The 23,237-nt window shown below is 39.5% G+C and overlaps 1 protein-coding gene across 9 annotated transcripts in view; it reads right to left on the bottom strand.

Annotated features, from left to right (window-relative positions):
- The window catches only part of ATP8A2 (ATPase phospholipid transporting 8A2), a 325,803-nt gene that overhangs the window by 187,464 nt on the left and 115,102 nt on the right, over window positions 1-23,237 (bottom strand). For all 9 annotated transcript variants that reach the window (XM_021379136.1, XM_021379100.1, XM_021379117.1 and 6 more), the window contains one exon: window positions 11,692-11,864. In XM_021379136.1, the coding sequence (XP_021234811.1) occupies window positions 11,692-11,864 (173 nt within the window). The remainder of the gene's footprint in view (window positions 1-11,691; window positions 11,865-23,237) is intronic.

Below are 23,237 nucleotides of genomic sequence, written 5' to 3'. Positions count from 1 at the left end.
GCAAAGAAACAAGATGTAGGCTACAGAGCCACTTTTTCTTCTTAAATCGCTATTTCCTTCACCCATTCAACTACCCAGACAAAACCAACAGATCTCATGAATGTGCTAGGAACTCCTCAGCACAGCAATTAAAGTAAAAACATTCATTAGATTCTTACACTCGGGCAGAATAAAACTCAGTTCTATGTTGCCTTTAAAAGACTACCCAAACAAAAATATCCCTTAAAAGATTATATTTCCAGCCCACACATGTTGGTTATCAAAAGAAACAGACACATGAGAAACAGAGGGAGAAAGCTTGCATGCATTTCTTCCTCAGACTACTAAAACCAGCTGTACTGATAAAACAAAGCAAAATTAGCCACCCAGCATCCATTCACAGGCACAATCACTAGCACCAGGGGTTAACAGCAGTGGAGTCAGATAGCTTGCATGGAACTTGCCTACAAGCATTGCCTGATCTTTTGCCCTCTGAGACATAACATCTTAACCAACAGTAAATGCAACTACAAACAAACAGACAGAACACCTTGAAGAGAACAAAAAAAATAAAAACCAGGCAGAAGGAGAAGCAGACTTGCTTTTTGCCGTGGAGGTTTTCTCCATCCTCATTGGTTTAAATTAGTCAAGCTCTAATGATTTCATGAACTGAGCAGCACAAGTCAGTACTTTTGTCATTATTTAGGATACTGGTTGAGGGACGGCATGGAAGAGGACAATGCCCAAAAGCACCACAAATAGTCCTCAACCCAAGACATGCGCTCATGTGATCTTTGGGCAGTGATCTCTACGTGAACACGCATCAGCCTTGGACACTCTCATATTATTTAGGCAGAGTTACTCAATCTCCTGGATGAAATAAATGACCCTGCAAGATCCATCACATAACTCCACCAGATTTGCATGATCAATCCAGATAACCAAGCACCGAGACACATACAAATACCTTACTTGCAAGATGAGATGTGTTGGATTAGAAAGTTTTGGAGAAACTTGGCGCTGACTCTGACACTGAACATACTACATGCAAAAATGAGCCTTCACCTTCCAGTACAACCAGTTTGAGCTTGACACTTCACTCATTAAGAGGCCAAAGCTAAGTGGGAAACCACAGGGAAGAAGTAAACTATAGCAATATTACCTTGAATTGTAGATCAAGTGCTTTAACCTTTCAGCCTCTGAAGAGGCTGCAAAATCCCGCACCTCAGCTCAGGATGACCAGCTCTTCGGACCCCAAATGCTTAGCATATGCTTCTTGAAGAACAAGATGCTCTTTAGCACAATGATGGGCATTTGAGTTCTCAAATAGTTGCCCTCATCCCAGCTGCATCTGGTCAGTAGTATTTGAGTCTCAAAATGAAGACAAACACTTGTCACAGAGATTTTTTTTTTGTTTAATGCTTTTTCATTCCTCCTTACTACAGCCCACAAGGAACAGCTTTTTCAAGACCGCAGGCAGGCAAATAACCAGAGGTAACACCCTACAGCTCTGATGAAAGAGCCGCCAGTAGGAACATGAGATTCTGTGCATTGTTTACATGAATATATATGCAGAACATAAAGAAAACTATAATAGAAATGCACAAACAGAGCTTATTCTATTAAGTGAGACACTTCACAGAAGACCTGCAAGAGGGATCAATTTAAAGAGGAGGGGAATATGAAGGAGAAAGATGAAACAACACGACCATTTCCAGTGCCTAGCCCTATCATCCACTGTAGACATTATGGCAGATGTTTAGAAGAGTAGAAGAAAACTAAAGGCAGAGACACCAGCTGAAAGAGAAGCAGTCTCCAGAGAATAGAATGGTGCTGGCAAAACCTGAGGTTTCAGTGAAAGCACAAGGAAAACCTGCAGGTGAACACAGACTCCAACAGACCACCACCAAATTTCTAACAATTTAATGCTGGTGGTGTTGCTCAGAGTAGTGTCTTCTCTCAAGCTGAACGGTAGCTTCAGCATAGCAGAAAAGTACTTCATAAATTTTGCAGTTTATCTTTCAAAGTCCAGGAAGTCCTTTTCACATTTTTTAGCTTCTCATTTCTTGGAAGTATCCAGGAGAATTACTGACAAGAAAAAGGTTTTTTCCTTGTGGAAGGATGATTTGAGTCTTGCTGTGCGTGAGCAGTGGAACATCACCTTCCAGAGGGCTGTTAGAAGTTATCAGACAATCCATAGGAAACACTTGTCTGCAAAGGATTATTTCTACTGTCTTTGGGCAATCGTGCAAAGGAAGCTGTCTAAATCCTCATACAGCTATCACACCATCAGCTAAGGATGGTAGACATTTACCAAGATGACCATCTGGGCAGCCTCTACTGCCTGTCAGAATGGTGGGATTTACTCACAGAGCTAAAGAAAAGCTAAGTCCACCGATCTTACCACACTTCAGGCGCATAGCAAGTCTGCCAAAGACATCATAGTCCACTGCGGCCAGCGCTTCTCCACCTTCCTGCTCACATAAGCAAATCCAAAGAGTCTACTTTCTGTTTTAGCCCACTGAATCCAATCAGATTTTGTACATTTGCCTAAAATATTCTTTTGTTCTTATTACCATTACTTCAAAGATACAAAGAGCAAGGAAACAAGTTTAAGCCCCGCTATTCTGCTAAGTTCAAGGTCAGATTTTTCCATGTCATCTAGGACGGATTCAACTATGCTCCTTATGAATATTCAACTCTCACCAACACCAAATATTTCAGAAACTTCAACCAGAGCCACTTTCCCCCGTTCATTGTTCCACATTACTGTAGTGCACTAAAATCCAGAGTTCTCATCTGTCATGGTTTTGTGATTTTCGGTTATTGGTATTCCACATCATAACATCATGTAGTGGACATACCTAGTTCTCAGAAGAGAAGGACTACTACAGTCCCCACGGTACTTTGCTCCTTTGTTACCATTTTCCAGCCGGAGGGAAAAGATAGAAGCTCGCAGTATAAAAACTTGCAGATCACGAGACCTCGTCCCTTTTTCCGCCGTCTCTCGTCTTGGCAGCACCTCGCTCCCCAGCCGTCTTATCGTCGGTAGTAGAGTAAGGCCTACCTTGATTTTGGGACATTCTCTCTCTCTGTATTGGATTTATCAGCTTAAATTGTAATTATATTGTATTATAGTGTGTTGTTTTGCATTCCGATATTTTATTTAGTAAATTAGTTTGTTTCTCCTCAGATTGTTGCCGCTGTTCTTTGCTCTCAGGGCCATCTCCCTACCCTTTTCCCCTTTCCCCAGGACGTGGGCCCTTGGGTCCCCCGTCCCCTTTGTCACAGAATCGGGCCTAACGCCTGTAAACCGTTGACATCATCAAGTTAATTGCCTGCACTACTAAGAAACTTGCAAAACAGACTGCTTGTCCACTCACTGTAGTTTTAAATCTGGTACTTTTAAATATGGAAGAATAGAATATTTAAACTAGTCCTAAAGGACAGAGCACAAGACTTCACTGGATCCTATGACAGGAGTGATATTATTTGTTTTCAGTGTCTTCTTTTTTAATGCAGTTCTTTAGAGACTCATGTCTTCTGCATGTTCATGCATCTGGGTATTAGTAAAATTCAAATATTACATTTGGAAATAAAAAAATTATTTAAATAAAAGCAGTGAGTATCCTTATACTGTCTCCTCCTAATGTAAGTTTTGAGAGCTTGTATGATGACTCAGTATTCAGACAAGAAAATTCAGAATGGTAAGCAGTGATCAGGATGGGAAGAGTTACCAATTGCCTCATAAGGTTCTCCAAGCACTGGATTTTATTTTCTGTGTTCTTCTATCTAGATGTAATTGAAACTTTGTGATCGATGAATTCAAGACCTTTTCTATGCAGCTAGATGCCTTTATAGAACAGTTGCAAGGTTGCAGAAACTCACCAGTACCTTGGCCTCCATCCAGCCTGATGGGCCAGCAGGGAATTCCATAAGAGTAAAAATTCAGTCACTCCCTGGCAGGATAATACCGTTCCAGGAACTTGGGGATGGGGTATTTTGTGCAACAAGCAAGGATGAGGGGAGAAACAAGGCTATGTAAAAAGTCTAAAGATACCAGAATGACTGAACAAGAAAATTTCTACTTTGCTATGGTCTAATAAAGCAGCGTCTTATGCAAACTTAGGCTGGGGGTAAAGCTTCAGTCAAGACAGGACAACTAGCTGCTATTAACCTACATCATCAAATTAATAAACTGCTCTTAGCAGGTACATAAAATATATACACCAAAGACTGTTTCTGTACATCCAGTCAGAGAACATATATTATATATGCAATGTAAGCCATCTTGAAAAACTCGGAGATTTCGCTGATGGAAGTTAACATCAAAGTAAATCTACAACTGCACTGGCAAGGTGGAAGGACTTCGATAAGCCCAGGGTTACTACACACTCTCTCTCAATCTCACAACTGTAAAAAATAAAAAAAAAACAACACATCTTTAGCAATCCTTAGCATACACACTAACAACATTAAAACAGTTTTGAATAGGAAACAGAGAAGAATATCACATTCAACAGGGAAGACAGTAGGAAACTCACTGGGAAGAAAGTAATTGTTCAAGTTGGAATTTGGCCAGAATATAGGGGTTAACACAGTAACACTTGTGGAAACAAAAATACACCAGTACTATGAACTTCTTGTGAAACAGAAGGTATTCCAAACCACAGATTTATCTTTCCTCTAAAATAGCATATGTTCCAGCAATATAGTGTTTTCTCATGTGCAGTATCTAAGGAATGTTTATTTTCCAGTTTGGGAAATGTAGCACTAAACATAGCATTGCTAGTTTCTCCTATTTGGAACGTGACAAGACCAGTAGAAATCTGGTCACGGTACCATAGTTTAAAGAAACTGATACCATTTGGAACTGTTTGTGAGAGTTATCAAAGCATAGGTCAAGGCAGACATTTCACTTGCATTTTATGAAATACATCAAGTAAAATATTACGATTTTGTTCACCTACATACCAGACTCACAATGCAAAAAGGCAACAAATTAAAGAAAACATCTAGGGTAAACAACACTCAGACAAAAAAAAAATGTTAGTTTTTATCAAGACACACCTTTTTCTGGGGGAAAGAAAAAAAAACAAAAACCAAAAAACCTGATTCCAAACAACAAAAAAGTCAGTTGCTTTTAGCTGTATTCATGCCTTTCCTCCAACTTTTTCAAAATCATGCTGATAGTGAATTGGCTGCAGTGAATAGACATTGGCAAGAATGGTTACAGACAGAGAAGTTCAGGTGAATGTAGTAGAGTGTTTCAGGAACAAATGATTCATTCGTAACCATTAGTTATGACCAGAGAAGTCAGTCAGCTGGTCATCCAGTATAAAAACGAACCAAACTCTTAAACAAGTACTTGATATGAACCAAAATATAGAAGTTCCAAAACCAATACAAATATACTCTAACAATATTTTTCTTGAATAACACAAAAAAGCAAGCATTTTGCCAAATTGTGACTACCACTGGAAAATAAAGAGTGGCTCAACTTATAGATTACTTTGTCTGAATTATTTCCTCATCTCAAACACCAAAAAAAGGAGAAAAAAAACTATTCTTCATATAGTCATGGTCATAATAATGGGACAGAATTAAGCAAAGGAAATGCATGGCCATATAGCAGGAACCACTTAAGTTCATGCCATCAGGCAATTGAATAGTTATGCAAGGGAAAGAGCGAAACCTGCTTCACCTGAGTCATTTAAAAACCAAGCAATACAGATCAGGACAGCATTATCATGTTTTCACTGTAAACAAACACAAACCTTAAGAAAGTGAATAGGATTCAGAGATATTTCTGACTTGGTAAGTATATATCTCCTTGCAAGAGAACCATCCTGAACAGGGATGAGTCTGCAGTGGTTACTACAGCTGAAAGATACATCAATATTTTGGAGCAACATTTGCAAATTCACAAAGCTCTTGCAAAGCAGCCAGTAAGTTTTTAAGAAAAGTAATAATTAAGTCCTGAGATTTCTTTACACGTGCCTAGTTATATGCTGGACATTTTCTAATTATCTGTGAATGTTGTTTATTCAAGAGTGCAGAGAGCACCACATCACGGTGCAACCTTGAACCTTCTTCCCACTTCCATTACCTATAAAAATTAAAGCTGCCAGAATAGTTTTTCCCTCATGGTTTTCAAAGCCATGAGATGAATACCATGCTGTCATGAGTTGTCAGAAACAGAACAAGAGAACAAGCATTGATAATTCAGTAGGTGAGAGATGAGGGAAAACATCAGATGTATATACAGGAAAATGCAACGCATCCATAATTTTCTTTGGGACCAATTAATGCTAGAATTGGTTTGCATATTTCTAATCAGAACTGTGTTATAATTTTCTGTCACAAGAATAAGGCTCTTTTCTAATGCAAGTCAACAAGACACTTTTTTGATTTAATAAATACACACATTCTGAATTACAGCACAGAATAATCACTTTGTCAGGTACTAACCCCAGCAAGAGTGAGACTTATGGGCATCAATATTTAAGAGGTATTCCAGATGTTCATTTTGTGAGCTATATTATTGATGTCTCCTCAGAACGAGGATGGGAGACCAGAAGCATGCAACCTCTGGCTTTACAACTCACATGCTGAGACAACTTCTCTTGTCTCCTCATCTGTCTTCTCATTACCTAGCTGACAAAGTGACACTAACAATTAGCAACAGGTACTCTTCACAGGCTGCTTTTTTTCTTCCCCTGTCATCTGCTTTCTGTTCATTAAAACCTCCTCCCTTTAAACACTCTAGTAGACATGCTTTAACCAAAGGGCATGCTCATTTTGGAATATTTACCATCTTTTCTCAGAGTGGTGTTACTGGGATCATGACTTCTCCTCAACCCAAACACCCATTGTGCATGCTTCTGCTTGAAACAGCAAAAAAACTGAAAACAATCAGGTTTTCTTCTTGTTGTTAGGGAGGGTTATTTTCTTTAAAGAACATGCATTTTCTCACTTTCTTTACTTTCTCCCTCGGCTTTCAATCATCATCACTACAGCTTCACTATTGCTCAACGTACAGAAAACAAGAGTTTGCGCCACGTATCCTGGTTGGTTGGTGAGGCTAGGCAAGAGTTCTGCAGTTAATACTCAGATGACCAACTGACCAACATCTATCAAACCTAAAAGCCAGCAAAATCATGCTGATGTAGTAACCACAAAAAGGCAACTGACATTGTGGAAACAGCAGATAATCCACAGAAATCACTGTTTCTCTATTTCCTCAATTTCTCTTTAAACTGCAATGCCACTTGATGGGTCTGTGCAGAACAGGACATCTGTTGATTGTGAGGCAGAAGAGTTGACAGATTATATAAAGTTACTGAAACAGTTATTTCTGTTCCTCTTGAGGAACCATTTGTCAAGAGCCAAAACCCAGAAATTAGATATTGCAACTTATATATCAGTCTGATGAAGTCACAAGAGCTTCACTGAATTCCTCACAGCTACACTGATACACGAAAAGCAGAAACAGATAAATACTGGATTAAAAAACATCAGGAAAGCTTGGTTGTGTTCTAACATAAATGGCTCTTATGCAGGAAAACAAAAGGGAGGTCAAGCTAACTTCACTGTCTTTACAAAGAAAATACTTCACTGTATTTCAGTGAAGGGATACGATAGCACAACAGAATTGTCCTGTACAGGCAACTTCTCAAAACCTGCAATGAAACAGCTTAATCCATTTTTGACTGGTTTCTGTTCCAAATGATACAACAGCAGATTTGTGAGGTGATTACCATCCCAACACTTCCACAGTATGCCAGTTGACATTCCTCTATTTGTGAAAAAAGAAGTTCAGAACAGTAGCTCTTAAGTCAGATACAGTGTTGGAGTTTTTGGTTTCTTTTGCCACACCTACCCAAACCCTCTCCAAATGAGGGCATTGCTCACTGTTGAAAAAGACTGCAGCGCCTAGGTACAAAAGCTCAGTTTAACATTCTTGGTCTGTAGAGATATACGTTGAAAAGCACTGGCACAGGCTGCCCAGAGAGATGATGGATGCCCGTTCCTTGGAGACATTCAAGGTCAGGCTGGACTGGGCTCTGAGCACCTGACGGAGCTGCAGGTGTCCCTGCTCAATGCAGTTGGACTAGATGGCCTTTAAAGGTCCCTTCCAACTCAAACGATTCTGTGATTCCATGAAAAGATTAATACACTGCTTAAACAGCAGCCCAGTGCCACTACTTCAAGATGTATTGCAGAGGTGGGCAGTAATACAACCAACGCAAGAAACACCCCAAGGGAGCCCAGTGAGAGATGTGGTGCTAGCCTTATGCCACCCATCTTTCTAGAGATCCTTGTTTCATTCAAGAAACATTGATGATTTCAAATCAGGGCAGGCTCTTCAATAAGGAATTAATTATGCTGCAGTCACATGAAAGTTACGTCTTTCTCTTTGTTGCATTCATATTCAAACCCAAAGAGTGATCTGCTGTACAAACTAACTTTCTCCATGAGGCACAAACACTAGATAAATGATGAAATATCCTTTTGCTACCAAAAAAAAAAATCTCATTTAACCATTTAACACATTTTGCTACTCACATAAAACAATTAAAAACATTTTTTAGGAACACGTGAAATCCATAGAAAGATGAGCAACAGCCCAGGTGTCACAAATGAAGTCTGGAACTGAACTGCTTTCCAAGCAACATTTATTTTTGCTGAATAGCAAATTTTGCTCGCTTTGGATTAGTTGCACACCAATATCCCAGTCAGTGTAAAGGAAGATAAGATCTGTCAGTCTCTGGAAAAACTTTCAGCAAACAAGGCTTTTTCTTAAAGAATTGTTTGGTTTGATTTTGCAAGCTTCACCACTCTCCCAAGGAGTATATTTTCCTCCTGTGCCAGTGGCCTGTTAAGAGACTATGCAACAGTGGAAGACTTAACCCCAGCAGAAGATACCATCTCTCCCTCTAAACACAAAATGGGGCCAGGCTTACTACAGTTTCATTTTAAGAGATTACTCCTGAGAATCAAGTTCAACTACAGTTTATGCCTAAAGCCCAGCAAATGAACATACAGTATATATTAAGTATATTAAAAAAAAAATCCTTGAATGGCAAATGCAGCTGAAACACCCAGAGGGAATGAAAATCTTATAGTAAATTTATGAAATATTAAGTCCCGCGAATTTATGCTATGTTGGGAATAGCAAAACCGCTGCTCCTGAAGTGCCTAAACATCATACCACCAAGTTTAAAGACCCAGATCCCCCTCCCAATTAACATTTTTGTTTGAAGACTAACTCTGTTTAATTTGAAATTTCCTCTTGCTGTGCCAATTACATTTTAGAACTTTTTCCTGTTGAAGTTTAAGTGCACTGTCTTATTTTACACGCAAAGTACTATTAAAACAGCCCAGAGTAGAAAAAAATGTTTTTCCTTTTTCAGTATCAAGCACCTGGCAAGTAAATGAAAAAGTTTCCTGCAAAGACTTAAAGGCTATTAAAGGCATTCCTCTTTTTCCCTGGGGATTCAAAACCTTGTTATTTTTATTCCTTTTTTTAAGCCTAAGAAATTACATCATCTTTTCTCTTTGATTTACACTTTACAGTATGGTTTTTCTGCATTGTACCTCAATTTTCTAATTCATTGATAATTAAAACTGCTGTTGGCTTCATCATAAAAAAGTAGAAGAAAAAATGCCTAACATTACATTTCTGTTTGTAAAACAGGCAACTACCTATATGTATATATAATGAACTACAAATTTTAAAAATTGCAGTAAAATTGCAGTCTGTTATTTTCTTCAGCTACATAGGTCTTTGACAGAGCTCACCAAATCTCTGAGGAATAAACTAACAACCTGCCTCAGAATGATCTGTACCAGAGCGTAGAGATAGAACATGAAAATAAGGGCTTTGGCTGCCAGCTTCCCTCCAGAGATAACAGCATTAGTGGACAACATGGGGTCCATTTACTTCCTGAGCATGTGATGCTCTGTAAGCCCAAGGTAACTGAGCACAAAGATAATAACGCAGACCTAAATAGAGTAGCTCTATGCACAAGCATATACTTCCACGGAGAGCAAGTGTGGCATAAGAAGTGCATGGTGGAGTCAATACTTTCCACTGTTATCTTGGATTGCAAGAACTACTGGACCTCTTGCATTCAAGAGACAACTACTGCAGTTATGTGATCTCCACCTTGCAAAACACTGTTGTTCAGTCCTATGAAACAACTACAAAAATGAGACTCATCAGTATCTCATGCCATGCTCCCTAAAAAAGTAATCAATCAGCAACAGCTAAAAAACTGTTATAAAGGACTGAGTTGGAATTAAAAGTCATTGTAGTTGGCAACCATTCAGAAGAGAGCTTTGGAGAAGGGCTAAAAACATTGACTGGAGAAAACAACAAAAAAAAAGATCCCATACAACATTTTCATGCAGTCACAAAATCATAGGATCACCCTGTTTGGAACGGACCCCTTGAAATCACCTTGTTCAATTCCCCTTCTTAAGCAAGGTCTGGTATAACAGGTTGTTCATAGATGTGTCTTGTTGAGTTTTCCATGTGTAAGAACAGAGATTCCATAACGTCTCCTGGAAATTCATTCTTGTGTTTGACCACTCCTACAGTAAAATACTGTATTCCTGCATTCAGCTAAAGTTTCAGATGTTAATTTTCTGTTGTTGCCTCTTGTCTTGTCACTAGGCACCATTATAGAAGAGCCTGTCTCCCTCACCTTCATTCCCTCCCATTAGGAGTTTATACCAATTGACAAGATACTCTTAAGACTTCTCATCTCTGGACTGAACAGTTCCAGCCCTCACAGTCTCTCCTCATATAAAAGATGTTCCAGTATCTTAATCAACTTTGTGGCCCTGCACCAGCCTGTCTCCAGTAAATCCATTTCATTCTTGTACTGGGGATTCCAGAACTGGACACAGCACTCTAGATACGACCTCATTAGTGCTGAGTAGAGAAGAAGCATCACTTCCTTAACCTGCTGGCAATGCTTTCTGCTGCCACTCAGAACCCGGCTAGACTTTTTCTGCTGCTGGGATGCATTGCTGGCTCATGGTAGGCTTGTCCCCACCAGGATCCCAACGTCACTGACAAAACTACTTTCATGGCTGAGAGTCACTCACATTTACTGGCACATAATCTCCTTTCAAAGTTCAAAATAACACAACCTTCCTGCTATACAGGAAATATAAGTCTTTTGTTTCAGGCTCCTATTTCCCTTCTTCTGCAGCAGTCATGACATGGGACCACGAGTATGACGTCAACTACAAACAGTCAAATTCTGCTGTGATCTAGTCAAATAAGGGGTACAGCTGATTGAATGCTCATCACAAAGGTCTACAAGGCTGCTGCACTATAAAGGATCCTGTAGAAGGCCAGGAAGAACTGAAATCTTCAAGTCTCTTGGCCTGTTGGTCAGTCTTATGAATCCTTTTACAGACCTGGCTGCAGTATATGAGAAATACTTCTCCATAGCTCTCCTTTGCTTCTTCCAGCACAGCCCCAGCTTCTCAACAGTTCCACAGCAGAGAAATCAATTATGTTATCAAGTGGCTCACCACTGCAGCTTACTTCCTCTTGAATAGTATACTCTATTTCCCCTTTTTTATTTCCTGTGAACATTATAAGTATAAAAGAAAAGCTAACATACAAGATGAAATTTCATAAAACTTCGTGCCCATTCTGTTGCCAATAAAAAAAATTCCAGAATTTCTTACCTGCAACAAATGACTGCTTTACAGGAGAGTGCCAAGTCCAGAAAGCTCTGCCTGACTTCAAATGAAAGGGCATACTTCAGTGTATGGCCATCAATAATAAGAGCAATATCATTTTCCTTGCCCAAGGAGTCCCCCAGACTGGTACAATGGTGAGTCAAAGAAGCTCTTGTTGCCTGAAAAACAAAACATAAATAAATGTTTCATATTTATATAAAAATGCATCCCAACTGTAATAAGGCATCTCTGGACTATGCTGTAGTGCACAGTGTGTTTGTACCCAAACTAGCACTGAAGTAAGATAACAGCATTTTAACAGGACCTCGTGTAGAGGCATTAAGTTGGGTCATACATCAATCATGCTGCATCAGACTGACAAGGAATACACGCCTTATTTCAGTGCAGACTCTGACGTCTTCACTACACACACCTTTGCAATGTATGTGCCCCCAGTAGTTGTAGTACATCCTCTTAAGCTTCAGGGCAGGTACAACCTAATGCCTTTCATGTCTTTCTACACCATCCAAAGTATTAATACTTGCTCAGTCTTCTCTACCCCAAACAGGTTTTCACTGACAGCTGCTGCTGGGAAAAATCAAGTGTTCACTATCACCCCAAATACTTCAGCTTTCCCAATACAACAAAATTCATCCTGAAAGCAGTCAGTTCTCCTCCTATGCAGGTTTGCTTAACTATCAGCTCCAGCTGAGTTAACTACTGCTAAGTGGTTCAAGAAGTTCTTCATCATCTGAAGCGTACGCACACTTTTTGAAAGAGAAGGTCTTGACTCATGGCACATGGGACAGCAGAACATGAAAAGCAAAGGCTTGAATAGCCAGCAAACCCAACACTGCTTTCTATGTGATCAGTGATCACTAACTGCTGGACTATAATTTTTCAGTTTTTCCTCTTGTTGGAAAAAAAAATCTTCATTGGCATACGCAAAAATAATAGCTTTGTTTTAGCAACTCCTCACTTCATTTATCACGTTTTCTCCACTCAAATCAACTAAAAAGAAAATGCACTCCTGCTCATCTCAAAACTATGCAACTTTAAATGACTGTGCTAAACCAAGTTTTACACATTCTTCTGCTTATTGATATTTAAAGGTACCCCATTTATGATCCTTCAGTGTTAGCCTAAAGACAGCATCTTTTATTTTTCTTTACATAAGAAGAGAAGCCACTGGAATAGAGTTGTAACTGTCAGAAATCAAAATAAAGTATTTATCCATCATTGCAATCCACTAGACATTTTACAGATCCAGATTTTTGCAAAGGATTGTGAAGCCACAAACAGTTGCCAAGTGTTGTATTTCCTATTTGCATCTCCCGTTTAACAGACAGATAACAACCCTAATGTACCTATACTGGTTCCTCTGGATTATACATCTGCAGGTCCTGAGGAGCACAGATTACCTCAACTAAGGCCAGCACTTGTGCAATCTGGATTTTTCTCTACGTTCAATTCCAAACAGAAGTCACTGATTTCAGAAATGACTAAGCAAAACATAGCTGTACAGAAACCTCCGTACATGAGCCCCCTAACAAAGATGACAAAAGTAGTATTTAAACATGTATCCCTATCAAACCCATCTGAGTAAAAAAAGCTTCAGTTCCATATCCCACTTCTAAAATAATAGGTAAAATGTTTACACTTCTAAAATACTTCCTTCAGAGATTTCCTCAGTATCTACACAGGAAGGGAATAGTGGGGAATAAACAGCACAAAAGGAAAATCTTCCTAGTGCTGTAAGTACTTATTTCTTGATTTAAGCCTTCACATGCTGTGTCTGAGCACTATGTAACCAAAATGTCATTCAGTTTCTGTGACTATAGTGATAGGAAACTATGTGCCTAATCCTGTCCCTCCCATTCTAGAAAGCTAGATGGCTATTTTATATGAGGGGTGCTACGTATTAGAATGTCAGCGTCGCAGATGCATGTCTGGCTTCTACCAAGATTTTCTATAGGATCTGCGCATTCTAGAGTCCCTAGCCAAAAAAGATGACTGGCAGGTATAGATCTTGAGTTGTCCAAAACATCTCACAGAAACCCTTCCTACTTGGTGTTCATTTTCCAACCGAGAAGTATTCTCTCATACACAGTGTATAGCACAGTGACATGTTTCAACCCAAATACTGAAGCACTGAGAAAAGCTGCATACAACTATTTAACAAAATAGTCACAGTGTTTTAAGCTTACACAAAGATAGTCTATTAACATTTAGATCTGATATTTTAGGACGTGACAAATATTTTTCAAGAGAACCCACTAAGCAAATGTTACAGGGCTGTTTTGTACACTTTACCTCACTCCTCACACTGTCATGCAGAGCTTTGTCCCCTCCCAAATATGTTTTCCCCAAGGTGCTACCACCTTGCTGCTGAGCCCAGCTGTGTCCTGTGGTGGCTCTGTTGTGGAGCAGGTTAGAAGCAGCCCAGCACAGGGCAGCCCCTGCTCCCTCCCCACAGAAGCCACCCAACCCCTTGCCACTTACCCCCCCCCAAAACCAGCAGACCAGACTTGACTAACCCAAGCTTTCTCACACTTGCTAGAGGCCAAGTGCCAATAAAATTACGGCTGCTCAGATGTCATACAGCATTTGGTGCTTCAAAGCCTCTCAGCAGCCAGAGTTACCTGATCAGGCCTCATTGTTTTGTTTTCTTCTCACTTCCTCCTGCTCCCATTTTGGTGACAAAGTTTTACAAGGTTGTAATAGCAGAATTCATGCTAGCTAGGAGTACTGTGACCACAGCCATCAGTGATCACAAGCTCTCCAACTGCAGCTTCATCTCACTAACAGCAGGATCATCCCAAGCTACCTGGGGCTCTGATCACTCCCACTAATGTTTTTCAGAAATAATCAGCAATAAAACAGAATGTTCCCATTCTGTTGATTACAGTATTTTAAAAAGATTTATGCCTCAGGATTATGTCAATGATCTTGAAATGTCTGTGTTCGTAAGGTCATGGTAAAGGAATTTTTTCCTTTGTCTTTCTACTCCCAGCTCAAATAAGAATGGCTTTCTTTTAGACAGGAAAATACACCAGAGATCCAAGTGAAATTATTTAATCACTTAATTTTAAAAGTGTTTTTCATGCATAATACTGAGTGAACTTGGTCTGACTTCTTCCAAGACATAACGACCACAGTGCACTGAGCAGAAAGATTGAGTGCACTGTAGTGCTTAGAGGCTATGTATTTTTTACTTGTCTTGAATAATGCTTTCCATGAAAAACTATGTAAATATGTAAGGAAAAAGTCTGAGATACATCACAAACTTGATGAAGATTTTGCACTTCTAAGCCAATGCCACATTCAAACATCATATAAACTGAAGTTTGTCTAGATGAGTTTTAAACAAATACAGTAAAATAATACACACAAAAATGGATACAGTCAATCAAAGCAGAGGCTCACCATCATGTCCGTGGCCAAAGTGGAAAAAAAGACAAAGTACAGAAAGCAAATCCCAGCACTCCCGGTCCCCAGCAGCTGGCAGCTCAGGCACCTCCTGAGCCACAAGCAATGCTTGTTTCAGAGCAGTGCTTAGTCCTGAGTTACCATTCAGAACCATGGGCAGTAAAAAAAAAAAAAAAGAAAAAAGAAAAAGAAAAAAAGAAAGAAAAAGCTAGCAAGGGAACAGAGGCGATCTCAGCTCAAGGGTAAAGCAGGATGTAAAGCAAAATGTAGCCAAAGGAAGAAACAAATACTGGAGATGAAATGAACTTCGGGTGGTGAAGATGTTTTTAATATAGCAGCAATCAAAGCAGCATTTCTGAATCGAGAAGAGGAAGAGAAGGAAGGATATGGCAGATAAAGTGACAATTATTTGACTGTACTTCTCAGAGAAAGACTAAGTGGGAAGAGAACTGGGCCACTTTTGCACAAGAAGGGAAGAAAAAGGGAGCAGAAGCTGCTTTTTCATTTATTTTCTCTAGCCCTACTTATGGGTGTGGTATTCCAAACAAACTCTGACTCAAACTAAGAAACTAATCAAGAAGAGGAGACAAGTTTACAGATTAAGTTAGTGAGTATGACAACAGCCTGCATGGGGCACTGTCAGCACAGGGCAGCTATTTCAGACAGATTACATTTTGCACCTTCTTCGTTACAATAATGAATGTGTCACTCCCTCCTTCCTTGTTAAGCTGTGAGGAATTAGATTTATGACTTCATGGTGTGCTTTATATACACTGTCCCTGAAAACTAAACACAAAGCAAATGACTGCTGAAACCATAAGAAATCGGTCCAGAAAAAAATCAAGGCTGTATCTTGGGGAAGGGCAATGAAAAGCCACGGCCCAGCCACCCCTACCACAGATGGGAGAAGAATCTGAGGGCAGGAGAGCAGGAATGTTAATCAACATCCAGCATCCGTTGTCCAGAGGAAAGCAGGAACCAAAAGAAAGTCCTACTGCAACAGGAAGACTTTCTATGGTGGTGTTTCTCATCAGGTGAGAAGAGAATAGCCTCTCCATAGCTTATTATTGTGACGAAGCATATGCCTTCTCTAATTCATGCTTTGGTCACTGAATTTACATATCTTATATACAAGGTGTTGCAGAATTAGCAGTAGTTTTAACCTACCACAATAATTTACAAACCAACAATTACACGCCAGGAATCCTATTTAAATTGCATTTTGTAAAGCTCTCAATATATTCCTCGTAACATACAACTTAACAGCTTATGCAGTCAAGTACTAATTCCTACATTTGTTTCTTCCAACTATTTGAAATGTTTGGGGTTTTGTTTTGTTTTTAAAGCAAACAAACACAACAACTAAGCCTACTTTGCTGCTCTTGTAGACCAAACAATTAAGCAAAAGAGACCACCTCAGTTCTCAATGGGTATATAGCAAAGATTTCCTCACTAAGCAGATGAACAAACATTTGGAAACCAAGGGGAACTATATTCCTCCATGGCCAACTCATTACTGATAACTAGAACAGAAATCTCTACTTTGATAGCAAGCTTTTACTCTTGTTTGATATCAAGGGATAAAGTTTCTTCTTTGAGTCACATCAGGCAAGAATAAATCAATCCTTTACTGGAAGAAGTATGATGGAAATGAAATCAATACTTGTCCTAATAAGAGTCTGAATAAACTGAGACCAGTGGAATATCACCATCCCTTCTGGTGAGTACCCATCAAAAGTAAATGGAAAGTTTGACAGGAGTTCTGAAAACAACAACAAAAAACAACCAGAATATTACAAAGCACTTCACATATCCACAAAGAACTTTCTTCTTCCCTCAAGACTTCCTTTCTACACATAGCATGCAGCTGCTCTGGAGAACCCTGGGGAGGTGCCTGCCCACCAGACCTTATTGTACTGGCAGATGGATATTTCTCCCCCAAATTAAAAATACAGATACTATTTGACTTTAAGGATCTGAAGGCAGTAGAAGTCAGAACAGACACCTGTTTAGTACCCTTGATTCAGTGGGCTATTCAAATACAGATATTTCCTTAGCCAACAGAGGACATGAGCACATGCTTACGCATTCTGCTTCACTAGAGCAACATTATCGGTTTAATTAGAGCTTCACAAGGCTGTAAGAATCCATTCATACACAATTATCAAGTAAACAAGAGCTCTGTAGCACATTAAATGAAGATTGCAACCTAAGCAAGCAAAGGAAATCAGGTTCTCTTATTTTTCTTCTCCTTTTGAGCACTCGCTACCAGGGGGATGGGTAGTGGGGATTTTTATTCTTAATATATCAAGAATTCTGACTCACAGAAGTGTGTTTAAGGGTTAATGTTGTAGTCTTCATGCTTGAGTTAAATTCAAGACATGGTGGTATATTCCATAACAAACCTACTCCATATGCTTTTCCTGTTTATTTTCCCATTTCCATTTTAACAAGTCACAACCACATCCTTGAGAAGGCCATTTACTTGCATTACTGTCTTAAAAACAAACTTTCAGATTTTATTGTTTTGTGTGTGTATAGCTTCAATCCAGAAGACAGAGTAACATGATTAGCACACTGCTATAAATCTCCACAGCAGAGTGTAATTTGTTGACAGGCAGAAAATGAAAACATCCTGAAGCAGAGTTTGTGTGGTCTTTCCTCTAGACTGCACTCTCAGGATCTGTAACCAATGTTTTAATGGCATGTTTGTATATTCTCACTTTCTAAGGCCTCAGAAGAAACATCTGCTGTGCCCAGCTTTGTATTTAAAGAACTAAAGTGACATAACCAAATCTATGGTTTCCCAAAGTATTATTTCTTTAATTTAATATAGCCAATACTAAAGATTTTAACATGATACTTAGAGTGAATTTGTAAGCCAATGAAAATTGAGTTAACTTTATGAAGCTCAGCTGACAACACTGAAATCAAGGCAGAAAACAACAGAAAGAAAAAGAACTACATGGTAAATACATAACAATCTTAAAAAATTTTTATTTGGAGGTTTTTGTTTTGTTTAACAGCAGCACACTATACAGTCCATTTGCTCCCACTGGAGCTTGGGAAGTTTACATGCTACAGCAAGAAGTGTTAGTGGTTGAGGCAGTCTGGTATCCAATGCAAAAAAAAAACCCAGGATCAAATATTTGCCAAGAAAAAAAAAATCAGTAGGACTAGCAACATAACGTTGTGGTATAACAACTGTTTCCTAAATGCATCTAACAAAACAAGTCTGATACCCAGAAAGAAAGTGGAAAACTGATGTAAAATGAGCTACAAATCCCTTCTTCCTTACTTCCCAACTCTTTCCTGGAAAAGTTAACAGTGTCACTGAGATGACAGTCTGGGACAGAAATGAAGCCTTATTTGTGCAGCATTTACATCTATAATTCATTCTAAGCACGGAGTGGCATGTGGACCACAAGACAAGAGGACCTGAAAACTAAACGGCAAATAGCATGATTTGGACAGACAAGAAAGCCTCTTCATCTGAAGCAGAGGAGTCGCTCGTAGGTCTGTGACCTTGGTGAGTCAAATATCCACTAAATCAGTTGAACATTCTGGCCTTCTCTGGACTCTACAATTTACATACACCTCCTAAATGCCCTCCTCCATCTCAAATGAATTCAGGTGATCCTCAAAGAACAAGCTGCCATGCTAAGATGTTAAGCTAACGATTAAGCTAGGCTAACAGTCAGTCAACTACTTGTTTACATGCTGTAGTTATCATAATCTAACAAGTATTGCTAGCTATGCCATTTAAGTATTTTCTGACTTCTTCCACCATCCTGTACATCATTTCCAAACCATTCAAGAGTTCGTGTGATTGTATCAGTCACAATCTACTAACCCATTCATTGCTCTGGAAAACACCGAAGTGCCAGATCAACTTCTCATACCAAAACAAGAATTTCCTTTTTATGACTTCCATTTCCTTCCTATGAGTAGACACTGTGAGAAATCACACATAACAATTCTTTTGCTGTACTGAAAATTTTAAGTCGAAATGCCTGCCATGTTCCCTGCCCCAGTTTTAAATGAGAAGTTTTCCATGGCTGACTTCACAGCATAACTTCACTCAAGGGTAATGCTTGCCAGCTCGACTTCATGTGAAGCTGTCCACTGTATCCTAATTGCAACTTATACACTTCACCACATATTTGAGTGGTGAGGAGTCTTTCACTTCAAACTCCTTGCCATGCCTGAGGGATCTGTAGGGACATCTGGCAGACGCAAGTTTACAGGAGAATTGGGATAATGATCGTAAAAGGCAAGACAAACTAATGTCTAAATCAAAGTTGGTGAAACGTGATACAAGTATTTAGAGCAACACCTGTTGGGCAGAGGAGTCTCTGGAAGTACTTTCCACAATAAATAGCACATGTGCAAGTGTTAACCTTGAAACGTCTCCTCAAACTGAGGAAGAAATACTACTTCAGTTCTAAAACAGATACTTGCTTTGCCAGCTTTCCAAGTTTTACACTGAACTCCAGTAGGTGAGCAAACAAGTTTCTAAAAGCACAGGCAACTTCCAAAAATAAGCGGGAGCACAAAGTACATCGCTGCAAAGCCTAGGAAAAAAGATTTCTCGAGTAGAAGAACCCGCTTGCAAGATTTGTTGATCAAGTTCCTCTGCTTCCCTTCTTTTGCAAGTTCCTACAAGTGATCTGCCTCTGAAAAACTGATTCAGTGTACTGTTACATAGTTGTAAATGCTTTTCTTTTAGAGTTAAATTGCAGGGGTAAAAAAAAAAATTGAAATGTATTTTGTACTGTTTGCCAGGTGCAGTATCACCTGCTTAGCTAAAACTGATCCAAAAGCTGTGTTTTATGGCTATCTAAATGGAAATTCAAAACAAGAGCAGAATGGGAATTATCTGGTAACTAATATGAGAATATGCATGTCCTAATACAATCTACTCCACAACATGAACTTCCATGTTCTACTCACAAAAATTCAGACAAGCATTTTCATACCTTCTCAAAGATAAGGATATTTCTAAGAGCATCCACAAAACTACTTTGGCCTTCTCTAGGTCACAAACCAAAAAATATAAACTTCACAGTGGTATGGACAATAGCCGATGGCTACCTGGCTAAACAGTGCCATAGATGAAGCAGCGACTGTGTTGAAGAGAGCAGGCTATACTCCTGTGCCATATTTCCAGCTGGCCTTTTGCCTTTTTCATGACAGCATAACATTTCACTCGCATGCACTTGTAAGCTAGGAGCAGAAAAGGAGTTGCTATCTTGTATTCATGCAACTGAGCACTCCTGCTGAACAACAGGATCTCAAGTCTCAGCTTCTTGATTGATACTTTTCAGGTCACTCACCGAAGAAATCACTTGAAAACCAAATTAAAAAATCCCAACAGACAAGTAGCCTCACAGCTTGGTAGTATGTGCAAGCTCATCTGGATGATCACTCCAATAACACTTCACACTGGAAAACATCAATTTGATCTTATAATACAAGTCCCAATATATTGTTTGACTTCGACACTTTGAAAGAATTCTAAAAAAACTAAATTTAACAAAAAAAGAAAGATGCAATTGTCCAATATTCCTTCTTTAATACAAAACCAACATGATTTTGAGTAAATTTCTGCCTGAATATTTTAAGACATTTGATCCCAGTTTTCTCTCACAGCAGTGCCAAGATGAGTTAACATTCTCAGAGCCTGGTGAGAACAGGAGTAGCCATGTACAATGACTGGGGAGTAGAGTTTCCTAAACCATTTCTTCAAGTACCACCTAAAAGAAACCTGCACTTTCATGATTAATCTCAACAATGTTCTTCACCAAGTCCAAAGAAGTGTCAACTTAATTGAGAAGTATAAGTAGTAGTATCTTTTGGAAAGATTATCTATGATGAACCTTTCTACAAAAGTCTGTAGATGTTGATCAAGCCCTCCTCTGGATGCATTCAAGCACCTTAACATCCTTTTTCTGTTGTGGAGCCCAGAACCACACACAATACTCAAGATGAGGATGCACCATCACTGAACACAGCAGGAGAATCACCTCCTCTGAACAGCTGGCTGTGCTTAATGCCCTCCAAACTGTGGTTTGCCCCCTGGCTGCCAGGGCTGCTGGTTCATGCTGAGCCACTGTCACAGCACCCGCAGGTCCCTTCTGCTGAGCTGCTCTCAGCCACTCAGCTCCAGTCTGTGCCCATGTCTGGCATTATTCATCCCAGGTGTAGCACCCAGCATTTTCTTGTGTTGAACTTCATGCTGTTCATGACTACCCAGTGCTCCAATATACCCAGATCCCTCTGCAAGGCCTTTTATCCCTGCAGAGAGTCATCAGCATCTCACAGTTCAGTATCAGTATCACCAGTGAACTTGCTGCAGATGCATTCCACTCCTGCATCAAATCACTGGCAAAGACATTGAACAGTACTGACCCTGGAATTGAGCCCTGGGGAACACTGCTGGTGACCAGATGCCAGCCAGATGGAACCCCATCCACTGTGACCTTTTGAGCGCTGTCATTCAGCCAGTTCATCACCCATATATATTTGATACATACGTTTGATAAGCTCAAATACCACAATATGACATACACAATCTCGGCAATACTGGGATCGGTTTATACAAATTCATTTGAGAGAATCGCACCATATCTACTTCAAGAACTGCAGCATAAAAATACTACACAATTATACAGCAGCTTGCAAATATCACTAAAAATGTGAGGCAGGACAACAAGAACCCATTCTTCAAGCACATCAAATGACATCACTGCCTCTACCCAGCAATAATTGCCTATTTAATTGAAATGTGATTCTGCTTGATGAATACGATCCCCTACCATGCCAAGAAAAACATCCATATGAAGGACCTGAAGATACTAGATGGCCACACTGAGATTATTTTCATAGCTTTGAATTCAACTTCAACCTGGAATTCTGTCACAGTAAGCCAAGTAATCTAAAACGCCTATATGGAGTCCTTAATCTGCATAGCAAGTCTCAGGTTATCACATACAGACCAAATCTTGCCTTTAAAAATTAGATAAACAGATCATATCAGTACTCTGACGTCTCCGGTGGCAGCTAAAAGTCCAGATGAACTGGACCATCAAGAGGTGCAGATAATTATTCAAGGATGTTTTCAGTTCTGTAACAAACTGATTATGCAGGAGCCAAGGAAATCTGTAAACAGGGAAGAAAACAGACCCTGAAGGCGCCTCTGTCCTGTCAGCAGTGCATTCATCTCTAAGCATGCAGCACGTAGTTCAAAAAGAAAAAGGAAAACAGTATTTTACAAGTTGTGTTTGATGACAGAAAAATTATTTCCAAATATGCCAGTTGGGTACACCATTTCAAACATGTGTCTCATTGTCAGATAACCCAAAAGTCAGGTAGTTGAAGGTGGCTGTAAGCACTGAACAGCTCAACACTTGAGAACTACATGGTTAAGTGCTGAAGTCCAATCTGATGCAGAACGCCAGACTGCTTCACTGAGAGCATTAAGCTTAGCATGCAGCCATGTGTTGTCTTTAGGGAACTCATATGAAATCCCCCTAGCCCACGAGCTGAGGGCTCAGAGCAGGGGAGAAGAGAAGTAGGAAGGATTAAAAGCTTTTACCTCTTCACACAGAATAGAACAATTTACCATTTCACCAACCAGCCATCTCACTGTCTCACAGATGAAGAATGCTGGCAGTGTAGTGGTAGACAAGAGTTGCAAAAGGCTCCTGGCTTTCAGAATGGTGCCTTTGGCAGTCACGGAAGAAATACATGTGCGTCTTGGGAAGACTTGGGATTTCAAAGAGCATTCTAAAACCTTGTTCTCTTTAAACCACAAACAAGATTAGGATGATTGTACAATTTTCATTTACTCCAGAAATGCCCTACATGAGACTATCCATTGCTTTCAATACATATTAGACATTTGACCACAGAGAACAATTTATATTACACCCAAGATAGTTTATGACTTACACGACAGAAAGCACAAGAAAGAAATGCTTGTTCGGCACAAAACACATCTGCGTAATTATTAAAAGCAACTGTACTCTGCCAAGAGGAAGCAGTCTATTAGTTTTGCTAACAAGCTAGAATGCCTTGGTGTCTTTGTGTTTTAGTATTTTAGCTTTATTAAATGCATTCAA

Source organism: Numida meleagris, chromosome 1 (assembly GCF_002078875.1).
Source record: "Numida meleagris isolate 19003 breed g44 Domestic line chromosome 1, NumMel1.0, whole genome shotgun sequence".
NCBI classification, from domain to species: domain Eukaryota; kingdom Metazoa; phylum Chordata; class Aves; order Galliformes; family Numididae; genus Numida; species Numida meleagris.
Note: the sequence above shows the minus strand (reverse complement) of the source record. Positions and strands in the feature narration are given on the sequence as shown.